At 45.9% G+C, this 17,108-nt stretch overlaps 1 protein-coding gene across 6 annotated transcripts in view; it reads left to right on the top strand.

Annotated features, from left to right (window-relative positions):
* The window catches only part of COL5A3 (collagen type V alpha 3 chain), a 108,236-nt gene that overhangs the window by 29,222 nt on the left and 61,906 nt on the right, over window positions 1-17,108 (top strand). For 3 of the 6 annotated variants that reach the window (XM_033136644.1, XM_033136678.1, XM_033136686.1), the window contains exons 5-12: window positions 3,608-3,730; window positions 5,608-5,739; window positions 9,741-9,860; window positions 11,684-11,875; window positions 13,617-13,664; window positions 14,874-14,915; window positions 16,544-16,606; window positions 16,849-16,923. In XM_033136644.1, coding sequence (XP_032992535.1) covers window positions 3,608-3,730; window positions 5,608-5,739; window positions 9,741-9,860; window positions 11,684-11,875; window positions 13,617-13,664; window positions 14,874-14,915; window positions 16,544-16,606; window positions 16,849-16,923 — 795 coding nt within the window. Of the gene's footprint in view, window positions 1-3,607; window positions 3,731-5,607; window positions 5,740-5,775; window positions 6,102-9,740; window positions 9,861-11,683; window positions 11,876-13,616; window positions 13,665-14,873; window positions 14,916-16,543; window positions 16,607-16,848; window positions 16,924-17,108 lie in introns of those variants that run through there. The other 3 variants (XM_033136661.1, XM_033136651.1, XM_033136670.1) reach the window with 3 other exon arrangements.

The raw sequence follows: 17,108 nt of genomic DNA, 5'->3' as shown, positions 1-17,108 counted from the left end.
GTCATGGCTGCTTACTGGGAGGAGGAGTAAGGCAGCAACAAGATCAGGGCTGTGTGGGCAAAGAGGTGGGAGCACTGGGTTGACTCTACTGATGCGACTGCATATTCCCAATCTGGCTGTTGCTTCACCCGTCCTCCTCCCAGTAAATGGCAGCAACACGTCTGCTGGGAGGCCATTAATGTGCCTCCATCCCACATAGTGAGCCACTATGGATGGGCAGAAACAAGAACCTAAAAAGGGGTAGGGGAAGAAGGCAGAGAAGAGGAGGTGGTATCTGTCTGCAGAGAGGAGATTCTGCACTTTTGTGGTATGCATGGCCATATATTTTACCTTTTCCAAACAGAAGTAGAAATAAAGTTTTAAAAGGAAAACCAAGAAGGCAGAGGGAACGTCCCTGGAACGTCCTCCTGTCAGATGTCAAGGACATAAAGAATTACACAACTTTTAGAAGACATGTGAAGGCAGCCCGGTATCGGGAAATTTTTAATGTTTGATTTTTTTATTATGTTTTTAGATATGCTGTAAGCTGCCCAGACTGACTGGGGAAACCCAGCCAGATGGGTGGGGAGGAATAATAATAATAATAATAATAATAATAATAATAATTATTATTATTATTATTCAAGTGCTCCAGATGTTTTTCATCTGAAGAGAAAACCCCCAACCTCGCCCCAGGGATTCCCAAATCTGGATGGGACAACGCTGGCCCTATTCCAATGGTCTCTAGAAGCAGAGAAAAACCCCAGCCACCGCCTACATTCTTCCCCCAGGCACAAAATGTCAGAGGGCAGAAGGTCTTTGAAGGCATCTGGGCCGGGTCCTGGGGGTGGCCAAGAACAAGCACTTCTTGTAGTGGCTCTCGGGAAATCTTGGCTCAGAGCCATTAGCCTCTGGGGAGTTGGGTGGTGGCGATGGAGTGCCTGGAAGGTTTTGATGTGGCCATTTTGGACTGTGGGGCAACTGTCTGCTGGGTAGCGATGTGGTGGGGAGGGCTCACTGAAACTGTGGTGTGTGTGTGTGTGTGTGTGTGTGTGTGTAAGGAACCAGGAGGAATGCTCCAAAGCTACATTGTCTGCCTGTTCTGTCACACTTCTCTCATAATCCTCTCTCCTACCTCCAGCAAGGAATGCAGCTAATCCTCCTGAAGCAGAACAGAGTGCTCCACGCAAAAGCAGCAGGGAGCCTGCAGTGAGGGGGGGGGGGGGCTTGAGAGGAACAGAAGGGCAAGAAGTGCAGGAACTGTAGTTTCACGAGCAGTCACTATTCTGCCTTCCATCAAATTCCATTCTGGTTAGGTGAAAGGGCACTCTGGGGCTCTCATTCCTTGCTCCAGCTCTGCAGTTAAAGCTACTCCACACAGCAATCGTGCTCATGACTGCAACCAACACTGGTATTTTCCCATAGTAAACAGAAAGTATGGGCAGGTACACATCCCTAGATTTGTGGTGAATGAGAGCCAGAGATCCTTGGCCAATCGAGGCTCCTCAGCATGTGTTCGCTGCCTGTTTCGGGATGCTTAATCAGAATTTATACTTTCCAAGGGAAAAAATGGGTTTTAAAAAGCCTCTGTTGCTAAAGACCTGCTTGTAATATCTGAATGACCCATTTGCAATATTAACCACCTTTCTGCAAGCAGCCAGCCTGAATGTGTGAGAGAGTAGGGTCTCCTTGTTCGACTTTTGGTGATGCAATTTTGGTGATTAAAATTCTTGGATATCTCTGTAACCCTCCCTATCCCCAAGGCCACCCTAATTGGCTATTCTCCCCACATAATAAATCTGGGAGGAGGTTATGCACAGAGGGTTCACAGCATGCTTTTTCCTAGACAGTAGCATATGAAAATATGAAAGGATACTCTGCAATTTGGCTGCAAGTAGATTGAATGAGCTGTGACATCAGTGAATGGGAACAGAATGCTAGGAGGTATTTTAGAAGTGTGCCTTAGTAATATGCATTAACAGGGTCTTCAGTGTGTATTTTCACAGAGCTGGGTATGCAGATGTTCTCTCTCTCTGTGTGTATGTGTGCATGTGCAATTCTATTTGTTTATGTGTCTGGGAATCTGGACACTCTCCCAGCTCTGGCAGCTCCTCCCTCCCTGTGACTTCCTTTTTGACTGAGGGGCTTCCTTTGCTTGATCTAGCCCCCTCTGTCCCTACCTGACCCTTGGGCCATGACTCACTCACTCCCTTCCCTTGTGCTCTCCATTTTTTGCTGCTCGATTTCTCTTCCTTTCCATCTCCAAATGAATGTTGGGAGCACAGTAATTGTGGTTCCCAGCTGAGCAGGTGGGAGCAGGCGGTTCCGGGGGCTGTGCTGGAAACAGGCCCAATGGACATACTTTATGAGATGATTTATTGGGAGCATGTGTTGCTTATGCACCAGGGCTGGCTGGGATCACACAGGCCCAGCGGAGGGAGAGGGGGGCATGTCCAGCTGCAACTCAAAGCATGTTTGTGTACATGCACAGTCATAACAATTTGGCATACTCGGCTGTTGGCATTGTGGTCCCAGGCAAGAGAGACAAAAAGAAAGAAGGGGGGAAAGGACGATTAACGTCTTTTAGTGCACTCTAAGTTCCATTGGCATATGAGTATGCAGACTTTCAGACTATACAGAGCTCTTTGCCAGGCTCCATCATTGGCTGGGTGCAAAGTTCTGTGTTGCCTAAATGTTTGCTGCCTGGAGCACAGTCCAAAGATAGTGAATCCAAGAGTGGACAGGAGATTAATTGGATTGTTGTGCTGTATCCTTACAAAGTCCGTTTAGGAAAGGATGAGATCGGCAGTCCGGCAAATGGAAGAAGAGTCTGATATTCATGAAGCCAATTCTGTATGAACAAGGAGCAAGGAGGCCTGCTAAGAAAATATCCAAGACCAAGGTTGAATTGATGTGGAGAGATGGACACAGGGCATCTAGCCAAATTGAAGGCTGAGGACCAGACAAGGCCTGGGAGTGCTTGCATGGGCAGCAAACAACACAGAAGCTCAACTTTCGCCAGTCCTTTAGGCTGGCTAACTGGCTGAAGCTGTGGCTTCTGGAATGGGAGGATCTGGGTTAGAGTTCTGTGAGGTGTGGTACCTAAAACATCATAGTTCTTGGGAGAAAAGTTATGAGTTCTTATCCTTGCATGGCAGAGAGAGAGCAACCTCCTCCTAAGAGATGATGTGGTATTGTGGTTAAGAGCATGAATGGTTCTCCCACCTCACCAAGTTCCAACTCACAGGGTGACCTTTTGTAAATAGTAGTGCTTCAGGCTCCCCTCTCCCAATTTTGTAACAGAGGGATAGTTATTCTGATCTTGAAGGCTGTGGTAAAGATTACTGAGTGAATGCCTATGGAGTGCTTTGAGCATTTAGGGCAAGTTATATAACACAGTTACTAGTTGTTGTAAGAGGAGACAATCCAAGGAAATATACACATTTGCCTCATTTAATTGTCTCCACAGTCTTACCACACTCTATTCTCACTGCAGTAGAAACATACACACAGACATGTGGCAGGGGTGTGTGTGTGTGTGTGTGTGTGTGTTTGTACACATGGGCACATGTTTGCAACAAGATTCTGACATGCTGTGTTCACTCCCCCACTCCTGTCTTCCTTTCAGGGTGATCTCCAGCAGCTGCTGATTGTGCCGGATCCAGCAGCTGCAGCCCACTATTGTCAGCATTACATGCCTGATTGCAACAGACAGCTCACCTACGTGTTGCATGCCCAGGATCCCGAAGAGGTAGGAGAGCAAAGTACAGGGGTTCCCTGTTTTCGTGACTCTTACCCCAGAGCTGAGCCAAATTTGGAGGCCTATATAGGGGGTAGGGCTGGGGGAGATGTTTGATTATGTCAGCATTTAAAGGCAAGCCTGCTTAATTCACACTTTCTGGAACAATACATGGACTGAAAAATAGCCATTTTGTGAACTCCACCCTCCTCTGAATTTTGCAATGTCCAGAAATGCATATACTATGGTAAAATATGCATATAGACGTCTATATTGATGAATGTAACATACAAAATGCTTTATGTTAGGGAAAACTGCATGCAAAAGTGTGTGTAGTAGAAACAATCTGCACTTAAAATGCTGCTAAATTTTCATGAACTTTTTTTTTAGAATAATTCTCAAACTGATATGGAAATGTGGAGAACTGAACTTAAGATCTGAAAAGCAAGAAACAGGGAGAAATTTGAACCAGCAGATTCACCCATCTGCCGATGCTCCCTGGCCTAGTCAGTGAAAAAGGCCTTCCCTGACCATGGAATTACTGTATGACTTATTAGGCTTGCTCAGTACCATGGGAGCTCCCCCCCACCATTCTTAAAAGTCAGGATTTGCTCCCACTCTAAGTTACTGTCTAACTGACTCCCCTCCTCCATCAGCACCTGCTTTCTGAGTCAGTCACCCCACTCTGGCGAATGGTAGGGCCAGCACTGCTGGTTCCATGGGGGCAATATTGGTACTTGAGGTGGCAGAATTCCAGAGATGCTAGGCCGGAATGAGAAAGCCTTCATACACATACAGAGCTGGATTTATCCAATGAGTCCTGCTAGGAGAAGCCCATGCCCAGGACTTGAGAATGCTACAGCAAAGGCATATTCAGCCTGTGGTAGAGATGTGGAGACTGGCTTTTTTGTGTGTGTACATCATAATGCCTTGCTGAAACCTGGACCTGGACTTGCTTAATGTGGGGGCCTCTGGTGTATTCCCCAGATATAGCTTGCTTCAGGGATGTGGGAGAGATAATAGAATCATAGACCTGTAGAGTCGGAAGGGACACCCTGAGGGTCATCTAGTCCAACCCCCTGCAATGCATGAATCTTTTGTCCAAAGTAAGGCCCAAAACCACAACTCTGAGATTAAGAGTCTCATGCTTGACCAGCTATTCTGAGTTATTAATCTGTCGCCTGGGGAAAGTGGATCTCCAGAACCAGGCTACACCCTTCCCATCATGATCAGAATGGCATCCATCACTCTGCAGCTGCCTGTGGAATTACTGAAAGGTCTCAGTTCCCTGCTCTGCCTGGATCCTATGTTGGAACAGAACTCTGTGTGGAAACCCCCACTCCCCTTGCAGGAACTGCTTTTAGTTCCATTTGGTAAGCCCACAGCTAATAGGGCCAGCCATGAGCCTGGATCGTTCACTTCAGAGTTGATGGAGATTGCTTCTGCAGCCTGTGGGATGTAGTGGGCAAAATGGGGTTGACCCCAAAGGCATCCAGCAGAGCCCTGGGCATGATGGAATGGAGGCAGAACGTGAGTATGTGGGCAGAAGGGGCAGGTATAAACTGTTACTGGATTGAGCCAGTCTTCCCCCCAAAGGCATCTTGGCCCCAAAGCAAGAAAGGGCTAGACTGCTGGGTGAAGGGTCTCTCTTCTGTGCGCATTTCCCATAAGGGGTTGGTGCCATGTTCCCCTCTGCCTACCTGTCTCTTGGGAATGGGTTCCTGGTGGCTGGGGCTGGGGCTGGGGGTGGCATCTCTTGTTGTTCCATGGGAATAGTGGAGTGCCTCTCTTCTTTCTCAAGTGTCTGCTCTCTCTCTCTTTCCCTCCCCCCCATCCTTCATTGTTTCCTCCCCTTCTTCTGTCTTCTCCCTCCCCCCAATCCTGTGCAGAACATTCCCCGCAGGAAGGGCAAGAAGGGCAAGGGCAAGAGAAAGGGCAAGGGCAAGAGGAAAGGGAGAGGCAAGAAGAAGAGGAACAAGGAGTCGCCGGAGACGTCCTCGCTCACTCCGGCCCCCGGCCAGGTAGAGAGTGCAACTAACTGCCCTCTGCTGGCCTAATAACACACAGCCTCTCCTGGCCTAACCCTCTGCCCACCTAACTGAGCTGTCCTGCCTAACCTGCCTAACTCGCAGCTTTTCTCCTGCTTTGTCCCAAGCGGCTCTTCAGGCAGAACTGCCTGCTCAGTGCTTGTCTCCTCTGTCCACATGGCTGCCAGTTTGCTGTTGCTGCCCCTTCAGGGGCAACCATGAAAACCATGTTCAGCAGCCACTGGCCTCGGGGGTCATGAACTCTAGGAGAGCCGGGAGTTCTGGGCTCACTTTCCATGCTTCTGATTCCACTGGTGCCAGTTGGCCACAAAGCTCCTTTTTCTTCAGACGTGCAGGTGAGTTTACATGCCCGAGGACACGTTCTCCTCGCCTGTGTGCCAGGTCATGTCTCTTATGGGTCTTCTCCTGATGTTCAACCATCAGTCATTTTCAAAGTCAAGATCAGCCCGTGAGTCGATGAGCTTGATCAGCCCAATTTTCCCAGGAAACTCAACAGCTTCTTGGTAAATCACAGAGAATGTTCACATAGATTTATGTCTGGCTTCATCATGGTGTGATGATACTGGCCTTTAACAAGGCAGGCATGTTGAAATGTAAATACAGCCATACCTCGTGTTATGGCCGCTGCAGGTTATGTTCGGCGCGGGTTACGAGCATGCCAAACCCGGAAGTACTGGAACAGTTTACTTTCGGTTTCGGCAGTTCGCGCATGCGCAAACGTGTCAAATGATGTCACGTACATGCGCAGAAGTGCCGAATCGTGCAGCGAGCATGCACAGATGCAGTGCTCAGGATGCGGACTGCTCAGGATGTGAACGGGGCTCTGGAATGGATCCCATTCACATCCAGAGGTACCACTGTAAAGAAATGTAGACTCAAGAAAATGGATTGCTTTGGACCTTGATATTTTGAATCAGTAGACACTGTCCTGTTAGGCAGCCTAGATTTTTTAAAAAGTATATTTCCTAAAGGTTTTACTTATACAACACAGTATAGAAAAAAAAGTGCAGTAAGGAAAGGGGAAATAAAGAACATTACCGGTAATTCAGAACATGGTGTTGATATTCTTTGTGTCCCTTTCTTTATAGTGCTTCCCCCGTATCCTCTGTACTTTGTTGCAAAAATAAAAATGTCCAGATATATATATATATATATATATATATATATATATATATATATATATATATATAGGCTGCGTAATACAACAATGTCAAAAGAGATACTGGTGATGTTTTAATGAATACCAATCAAAGAATGACATCACCAATTATTGGTCCGCCCTTGAACTTAGACCAGCTTTTCATTTGCAATATTAGGGGTGGGGAGCCTGTGGCCCTGCAGATGTTGTTGCAGATGTAACTCCCACCAGCCTTAGTCATTGGTCATGTTGGCTGGGGCTGATGGGAGTTTTGGAGTCCAACAACAAGGACACTCCTCATGGAATTCACTGCAGTTCCAGTTTCCTTCCTGAGTTTATGCTCAGTGGAAAACCTGAGTTTGCAACTCTGTCATGTGTGAAACAGCCTACAGAAGTGTTTCAGGTCAGTTAGACCCCCCCCAACGCATTGATTCCCCCCCATGCTTAGGGGAGAGAAATGAGCATCATACCTCCCCTCTACCCAATCCTTATGACATAGGTATGTCTTCCTGTGCCCATTGTATTCTCTTCCTGCATTTTGCTGCCCTCCTTCCTTCCTCCCATTACTGGCCCTTTTATGTCAGGGCAATATCCAGAAACTTGTGAAATATGGGTCAGGGGGCTGCTGAGCTCATCCTGCCAGTGAGTCACTGTTGGCTTGGCCAGGGAGAACCATTTTCCTGCCAAATGGAGCAGTTGGCGGAGTTCCTCCCTCTGGGATCAGAACTCCAGCTGCTGGACTGCTCAGTACTGGCAAAGAAAAAGCATCTTTCCCTCTCTTCCCTTTCCCAACTTCTTCCCAGGAAAGAGCTGCCACCCACCTGCCCTTGCTTTTTGCCTTGACGTGGGCTTATCCCTCCCTTTCACCATTCCCCAAACGCTTGTCTATGAGCAAAGTTCAGGACTGCTGGGCAGTTGATCACAAATAGGCATTGGATACTTTTACACAACCTTATGATTCCCCCCCCCCATTTAGCATGGTCAACAAAAATGGATCCTTTGGATTTTGGCATGGTCACCTAGTCTTACAAAGGCTGTGGCACATATGTATAGATCACACCCTGCTTCATCTTGAGACATCTTGGCAAAGCTCATTGAGCCTGCCAGAGGGTTTGCAAGTCTTGTTTGCCATTCCAAAATCAACCCATTCAAATTAAAAACTGCTCGTGTTAACCTATAAAGACATACTGTGACTTGGAGTTGGAGAGGTGGCAGTACTGTTTTGCAGGTCTGAATATCAGGTGTTGTGGGGGGGGGGAGCTAATGCATGTAGGATGCTGGGAGGGAAAATTCTACCCTCCCCCCTCCCCCCTGCCAACTTTGGGATCTGTCTGAGATTAAATTGCAAAACAGCAGTGCATTTTAAAAGAATGTGTTGTGATTATTTACTTATGCCTCATAATGACCCAAAATATAAACACTCCCGGGGAATAAACACATGGGAGATGAAATACACAGCTGTGTGCACTTTGTAAGTAGTGCTCTTGGGTTCTGTTTGCTTCCTTTTCCTCCTGCTTTCTCAGGCCAAACACTGTGGTGAATTAATTAATTAATTGAACCATTTTTATCCAGCTCCCCAGCTGAAAAGATTCCTAGAGCAGCTTACATATAATCAATAGTGAACAAGACAATCTCTGATTGCAGACTTACAACCTGAAAGGTGCAACACAAAAGGACGGGGAGGAAACAGTGAGGAAAGCAAATTTGGACCAGAATTCTCAAAAGTTACGAAGTAGTTCTTATAATGACCAGTTGGAATGGAAACAGTTCAAGGAGAAGAGGGACCAAAATGAGTGGATTTCTCAGCAGAGCTGATGGAATGGCCTTGGTTTCTTTCTCTTCTTTCTCTTCAGCCTAGCCTGATAGGCTCACCACAAGTGACATGTGCTATTCCATTCCTCTGGAGCCTCTTTCACTCCTCGATAGCAGTGGGCCTCAGCAGGAGTAAGAACGGATTAGCCATGTTTCTTCATTTGATTGAGGAATGACAGCTCAGTGTGAACCAGCATTCACTGATGCACTTAAGTCCCATGCAAAAATCACACTCTGGGTGACCAGTGATCCATTGGTTGGGCAGTCATAGCTGGCATGTGAAGCAGATGCACAGAAGTGATTCTGCCTCCCCCTCCTGTAGCAGCTGTACTTAGATTTCCAGATATGTAGGTTTTGCTGACATGGAACACGCCTGATGTCAAGAACAGTTAGGGTCGCTGTGTCTTGCGGTTTGACTTTGAATTTCACCAGCCTTCAGGGTCTCCAGGGGAGGCTGCAAATCTCAGAGTGTTGAAAGTGACAGACTATTTTGTGCTTGGCTTGAGAGCTTCTGCTGTTCATACTGCCTCTGTGCCCATTGGGCTCTTCCCTACAGACATTATGCAAAGCCATGCTCTTGCCCTTAACTGGTGCTAGTAGCACCTGCAACTGCCCTACCAAACTTTATCCCCATATCTGCTAGCAAGTAGCCTTTCGCTCTCAGGCTCCACCCTCTGGAATGCCAGTGCTTGAGCCCCCAGGAAACCTGGCTGCCTTGATGATAGGAGGCTTTAGGGAATGGTAGCTTATTATTTTACATTTGCACCCCAACCAAACCCTATTGGCTCAGAAGCATGGCTGGCTCTAGTTGCTGCAACCTTTAACGTGCTGGGCTCCATTAGCCCCGGTGTTTTCCTTTCACCACGACTGCCCTGGTTGGCTTTTGGCTGGTGGCATATTTCTAACTCCTGGACAAATTGTACACCGCCATGCGCTCACTGCTAGATATAGAGTAACAAATATATAACAGCACACCCCAAAAATTCTGTATTTAACATCTTATTTACCTTCTGCCACCCTCAAGTATGAGATTCCAACTCGAGCTACACCTACAAAGGCAGCCACTGAGTCCTGGGAAGAGAGTCCTGGAGTTATTACTGCAACCACTGTCACAGTTGGCTTTAACCTCACAGACAACTATGAGGTAAGAGGGCTGGGAGGAAGGACTATGCCAATCTTGGGAAAAGTGTTCTCTCTTTCCCAGTGGCCACAGAAAGTTCCAAAAGATAGGAAGCAAATGTGGTGCTGTGGTTTAAGCACAGAGAAAGACAGCAAGTCTAGGTCAGTGCCAATTTTCATTAGTATTTTAGAAAGTGAGTACTTTGGTCTAATCTATGCGTTTAGAAAAAAAGCATGTGGTTCAGCCTCTCTGGGACTTTACCATGTTAAATTACAAATGGATCACCACACATTTGAAGGCTTATGTTTGTTTTGTATTGTATTATTATTATTATTATTATTATTATTATTATTATTATTATTATTATTATTTAAACCCACACCTCTAGGCACATGGAGAATAACATGTTTTGGTCTATTCTTTTTGACAGTCTAGCTTTTGACGTGCCGATATATTTTGATGTTAGGGAACTTTCAGATGTTTAATTGCCTACCTATGTTTTGAAGTCCTCTAGTTTCACAGACACTGTTCCACTTGCTTTTGCCTAACATGTAGATCAGCTTCTGTGAATCACAGAGGTTAAAAGGGCTGTCTACTGCCCCCATGATGCTGAGCAGTAATTGAACACAGTTTCTCCACCTCGGCAGTACTCAGCAGTCCCTGCAGCCTGCTGCTTTTCATTCATACTATAACATCCATGACAGATACCTAAACTTTCCTTGAGAAACCTCAAAAGGAGATTCCACAACAATCAGTATTCTATTCCTGAATGGGCCTTATGGAATGTGCTTTCACTGACAGGTGATTAGAGTTCCAATCAACCGCTGGAACTTGAGTTGGATGTGTCTCCATCACAGTAGGGTTTGTACATGACCAGTCATAGTTGAGTGATTAAATTACTACTACTGGGAAAATGCAGCTGTAGTTTACTGCAGTTTCCCCAGGGATAATTGAAAGAGAAGATGTGGACAGTTCTAGGGTAGAGAGTACGGTATAGCTATTACTGTCTGGGGAAGAAATAATGGGATATTGTGTCCTTTTCAAGGGCAGCATTATTCAATAGAAGGAAAGGAGAGCTGTTAATTTTCTTTCTCAGCATGTGGGTAAAACAAAGAGGGGCAGCAGGAGTTTAATCCTCGCAGACTGGCAGTGTAAACCACTGCTTACTGTAGAAATTAATGTGGGAGTAAACTCCTGTTGTTTGAAAACATGACATTTCCCTCTAACATTTAACCTCAATTTACATTCCTGTAATTAGAAGCCATTGTTCCTTCTCTTGTTCCCCAGGCTATTTCACACATGGCCCTGTCATTCTACCCAAAATGCTTGAGCAAGACTTGTGCTCAAGTGCTACCCCACACAACAGCCATGGAACTAGGGACTGTACACATGCAAATGTATACTTGTAGTCCTTGGTCATGCTAAATATTCCATACAAAGGAAGGGAGCCCCAAAGGCCACTGTGATTGGATGCTCTTGATTGGATGACTGTAATGTGCTCTTCTGGGGCTTCCCTTAAGGTTGGTTAAGAGCTGCAGCTGATGCAGAATGCTGCAGCATGGTTATTTGTAATAGATGGTATATAAATATTTTTTGTAATAGATGGTATATAAAGACCTTAATAACTTTTTTAAAGGGAGTATTGAGACTGATGTGTAGAATCATGTAGAACTTGACAGTGTCTGTGCTGGCCCTCCCAGGAATGGATGAACAAATGCTCTTTACTTCCTTTGAAAGGGCAATAGAATGTAATCATTTGGTTGTGGGGAGGTAGTCTAGCAAAGGAAGCAAAGTGGCTGCAGGAAACAGGCAGTCTCTGCTGTCCGTAATTTCTCCTATCCTGATAGGACCTTTTTGGAGAACAGTACGAGATTGGTGAGGACTCAGACCTGGATGCCAATGGCACTTACAGAGCATACGAGGAGAGACTTGACTACAGAGACAGGGAATATGAGGACTACTATGACCGAAGGGATGCGAATGAGGAAGAGCGGTATGATCCGGCTGAGCGCAGTGAAGACACTCTCCAGCTCCCTCCGGTAATGACCACAGAGACACACTTCTGAGGTCTACTAATTCCCCATCCCTGGTTTAGCCCCAACACACCATAGCATTTGGCCTCCTGTCATGTGCCCCATTATGGCAGAATTGGGGAACCTGTTACCCTCCAGATGTTCGACCACAACTTTCATCATCCCTGATCACTGACTTTGCTGGCTGGTGCTGATGGGAGTTGTAGTCCAATGACACCTGGAGGGCTGCAGGTCTTTCCCCCTTGCATTGCAGTCTCTGTAAAGTAAGCAGAGTCAACTTGAGAAGGTAGCCCATCTAGGAGATGGAAAACTCTTATCCTAAACCTCTGTTGCCTTGTGGGACATCTTCAGGGAAAGAGAAGGTTAAGGAACCCTACACAATTCCAGAATGGAGTTATTAATACAGTTGGATGACACATTGTACACCTCCTTCTGGCAACTCCTGCAACCCAATGTGCTTTCCTTTGGTCCACATCAGTGAGGCTGAGAGGCTTCCCAGGTCCTGGGGCTTCCCAGGACCTCCAGACACATTGCCCAGGCTTGCATCCCAGGGAGGTCACTTCAGTGCTGCTAACACAGTGCTTCACTTCACCCCCAGATGCCCACTCCATTATCTCTCAAGACAGACAGATACCAACAACAGCGTGAACTTAGTGAACTTAGAGCCACGTGTGCTGTGTGGATCTACATGCCAGCAGTCAAATGCTGGGTCAGCTATCAGTCTTCCTTCCTTCCCTTTATTAGGGTTTCAGGCATGGGTCTCTCTACCAAGTCCCAACCCGACCTAAAGTTGTCAGGGACTGAACCTGGGACCTTCTCTATGCAAAGCAGAGGCCCTACCACTGAGTTGTGCCCCTTCCCTTATTGGAAACAAAAATTGCAATATGTTTTAAAGATGTGTTTGAGGCGTTTGGGAACTGCAAAGGGATGTGTGCTGGTGATGGCATGGGCATTAGCCAAGAGCCACCTCTGTAACTATCTTCCGCCTCCCTGCTCAAGTGGAACCATTCTGAAAACAGCTGTTTTTAACTCCACAGCTTCCCTCCAGAAAGAAACAGTTATGTTTGTTTGCAGTGGAGCAGAGGCGCTATGAAGCAACCTCTGCTGTTTCTTAGACCATTGCATCTGTCTTTACCCTGAGAACCGCCAAGAATCACCTCCTTTTATGTGGAAAGGGTGAAGAATTTAGGAGCAAGTAGACAGCTATAATGTTAATGACAGATGTCTACTTAATTTTTTCCCCCACAGAACAGCTTGTTGCTGTTCCCTCTCTCTCTCGACCCACCTCACCAATTTGTTAGTCAACTGGCCAGGGCCACAGGCCTCTGCAGGAATGTTGGCATTTAAACCAGCACAGCAGGGAGGAGCAGCAAATGTTCCAAGCTATGGGAGTTGTGTCACTTGCAGAGCTGTCTAGATTCCGACACTGAGTACATTAAAACTGGCATTCTGTGGACCTGCCCAAGCCTAAACCTGAGCAGCTTTTTGAAGAAGAACTGCAACATGTACCTGATTAGACCATGCTCAGGATGAAGCTGAGCTCCAACCAGGACCCCTCCATACCATGTGAATGGGATATAACATATGGTCATGGGGTCTAAACTGGTGGTGACAGTTTCAGGGGTGCTTCCATTAGGAAAGGATCTGAAAATAAAACTTCTGATATTGCAATGACATCATACAAATCTATGGCATGACTGCATTTGGAATAGTGTGTTATTATATGTTTCCTTTGTGTCTTTACTAGGAAAAGAATCTGAAGGGAGAGAAAGGGGAGCCGGCCATCATAGAGCCGGTGAGTATGGTACATGTTCTGTAGCGGCACTGGTGCTTTATGACTGGGGGCTGAAAGCCACTTGATGATGGGGGTGGAAGGGGGTGGAGGGTGGCTTCTGGTCACTCCAATTTTAATATTGGAAGGAAACACGTTTCCAAACCTAGAGATTTCCGAACAGTAGAGAAGATATCAGCAATAAGTTATGGGAAGGTTTTTGGGTGTGTGGCAGGCTATCAGTAGCAAATATGGGAGACAGTGTAGAAGTGATGCAAGCTGTGCGGCAGAAGTTAAACCCTGCTGTTAGGCCCTGAACAATGACCCAGTTCTGCTGGCAATTCCATTTGGCAAAATGCTTGCTTGCAAATGTGGCTGTGCAAAACCTTTTTCTTTATTTTCTTGGATTTTTTGCCATCTTCTTGCACACTAGCATCATAAAAGTAGATATGCCTTTTTCACAGAACAGATCTGGAAGCAACATTGTGCATTATGTGCATATTATTTTTTGCACAGCGTAGATCTGAAGCACAGTTGTGTATTTTGTGTATACTACAGTTGTGCATCATGTTTTCCAAATAAAAGTGCTTGCAGCTGTACAAGTCTCCATCACATGCACAATTGCTGATGTCATTCAAAAGCACAGGTCCTAGTAGACATCACCTAGTAGATTTGTATCATTGTTGCATATCAAATATGCAGTTGGCCTCAGTGTTCAACAGCTGGGACAATTAACCCTCTTCTTCAACTGAATAGTAATATTCACAAGTTTACTGTCTGCACAATACACCTATCTATAACTTCATAACAATAAAACATAGTGTCTTTAGTGGCCTGGTATTGTGAAATACTTTGTCAATAAAGATTCAGCAGACATTTTCTGTTTTAACTTTTAAATGTCTGCAGAAGACTTTTCTATTCACTAGTAATCAATTTTCCCACAATGGTTAATTGATATCTATTTTTAATTTTTAAACATTTTTACTGTATGGTTTTGTGCATTTTTGTTGTTAACCTCTTTGATTTATTTCCATAAATACTTTTATAAATAAAGTAAGTGCCTTTGAAACTGCAAAATCACTGCTTTTCTGGTATCCTTACAGGTACCGAAATGAGGTTTTAAGTTTGTTTAAGAGTGAACTAATCTATATAATGTAACTTTGAGTACATTTCATTCCTTGCCCATGCCATCTGTGTTAACAGCTGTATTAAATCTTTTTCTTTTAATTGCAGGGCAGGCGTTTTGAGGGGCCAGCTGGTTACCCAGGTCCACAGGTAAGGAAAGTAATAAATTCAGGGCCGTAGGGGGAGAGATGGTGTTAGTCTGACACGCCAGAGGATTCCAAAGTGGTTGTGTCACCTGGTCCCATGATTGACTTGTTCCTCTGTGGAATAATTGTACCTTGTGCCCTGACTGTATTTGTTGGGCATGTTCTGTACTGATGTTTTGGTCAGTACCTATAAAATATTGATATATTGCATGGGTTTCTGAGTGAATTGTTCCACCTGCATGGTTTCTGAGATTCTTATGGCCTTCTCTTTTGAGCCATGGGATTCAGCATGGAATTGGCTTAGGTGCACTGGGGCTTTCAAGGATGTTGTAAGTCATTTTTCCCCAGTTACCTCTCCCATAGCAGACCACCAGCCTGTCTCCAAGTGAGAACAATGGGCATCTTATAGCTGAGTGCCAGTTTCAAAAGAGTTGAACTTAGGTGTGGGGAACCAGAGTCCAAATTCCATTCTCCCTCTGCCCCATACAAATTTATGTTAGCCTCTATCACTCAAAAAGTGACACACAAAAGTATATCATGGACTGTGGGTATTTCCAGAATTTGCAAATGTGTTGTAGAGATACTACAAACACATCGTTGGCCACACGGCTGTTTTTTTCTTAATGGATTCCCCCCCCCCCCAAAGGGTACATCCAGATCCAACAGGGGAAATGGTATTGGTTGGCATTTTGCTGTTGACGATGTCATGTGAGTTCTGTGAAAAACTTGCTTGCACGAGGAACACTGATCCCACAATGAGCACTTGCCTGGCAGCAACCTAATTTGCACTTCTAGGGGAGGGAAACAGTGGGAAAAGATATTCCCATTTTTAGCCAAAAGAATTTCCCCAAAGGTGCTGAAACCTGCAACCTGTATAAATTAAACACATTGGCAGAAGCAGAATGAGAGGAAACAGGTCCATTCTTAACAGCTCAGTGTCCAAGCGTTGGTTTGGTTTTTTCCATGAAAACCCACTTTTTAGCACTCAGTTGGACTGAACGTCAATTTGGGATTTCTGCAGATTGTCATTTTGAGCATTAAAGGGTGAGTTTTCAATGGGAAAGCTTCAGAGGAAAATGAAAAAAAGGGTGCTTGGACGTGGAGCTTCAAAGTGCAGACCGTACCTGGAAAGAGCAGAAGAAAGGATAAGTGTGGACAAGCCCATAATGATGGATATTTGTATCTAGTTGCAATATTCTGTTCTGGCTAGTTGTGGGGAGGAATGAGGAGCTCTGTAGAGCACTGATGCTTCACCCCCTGAGTACAGTTGTACCTTGGTTTACAACCATAATCCGTTCTGGAGGTCCAGTTGTAAACCAAAACAGGTTGTAACCCAAGGCGCGTTTTCGCCAATGGGCCCCAACCCCCAAAATGGGTTGTAATCCAAGAAAAGGGACATGCACTTCCGAGTTTGATGTGGCTGTAATCCAAAGCGGTTGCAAACGAAGGTACCACTGTACTTAAAATCTTTGGTACTAGTATCTACTAGAACCAGGGTCACTGAAGGCACAGTGGTTGCAATGCTGGCTTGGGGTTTTCTGGTGCCACAGGGTTTCTGTCTGAAAGGGGAACTGGGTGTTGGATTTGAGTCAGCGAGATGCTTATCTTCATTATCTGTTTGTCTCTTCCCAGGGTGAGACAGGTCCAATGGGACAGGGAGGGCCACCAGGATTTCCAGGAGATCCCGGTGAGCAGGTAAGGAAATCTCTGTGCAGTTCAAGAGGCAGAAGGGTAGCCTCCCCCTTCTCCAGCCTGGGGAGTCTTAATCTTCTCAGAAGCTGGTGGGGGCGGGGAAGAGAAGTTGAGGAATCACCGGCATGCGCCCCTTTCCATGTACCTCAGTGCTTGGAGACAGGTCCCAGCTTGATGCAGATTTCTTCTAGCTCAACACTTCCTGGGAATGATTGATGGGTGTTTTCTTGCTTTTTTCTGCACAGGGACCCCCAGGACTCCCAGGCCTTCCAGGAGCTGATGGCATTCGTGGGCCTCCTGGGACAATGATTATGTTACCGGTAGGTGATACAGGAGGGTGGGCGAAGTGGGTTTGAGGAGCTGAGATCAGGGGAGATCTTTAAGAGGAGGAAGCTTTAACAGCCAGTCCCTTTGGAAAGCAAATTCCAGAGGCACACCATCTTTTTGGCTGGCTGGGATTTAAAGCCAAATTTGAGCTCTACTTCAGAGCATGGGAGCCTTAGGT

Source organism: Lacerta agilis, chromosome 2 (assembly GCF_009819535.1).
Source record: "Lacerta agilis isolate rLacAgi1 chromosome 2, rLacAgi1.pri, whole genome shotgun sequence".
Lineage (NCBI taxonomy): Eukaryota > Metazoa > Chordata > Lepidosauria > Squamata > Lacertidae > Lacerta > Lacerta agilis.
Note: the sequence above shows the minus strand (reverse complement) of the source record. Positions and strands in the feature narration are given on the sequence as shown.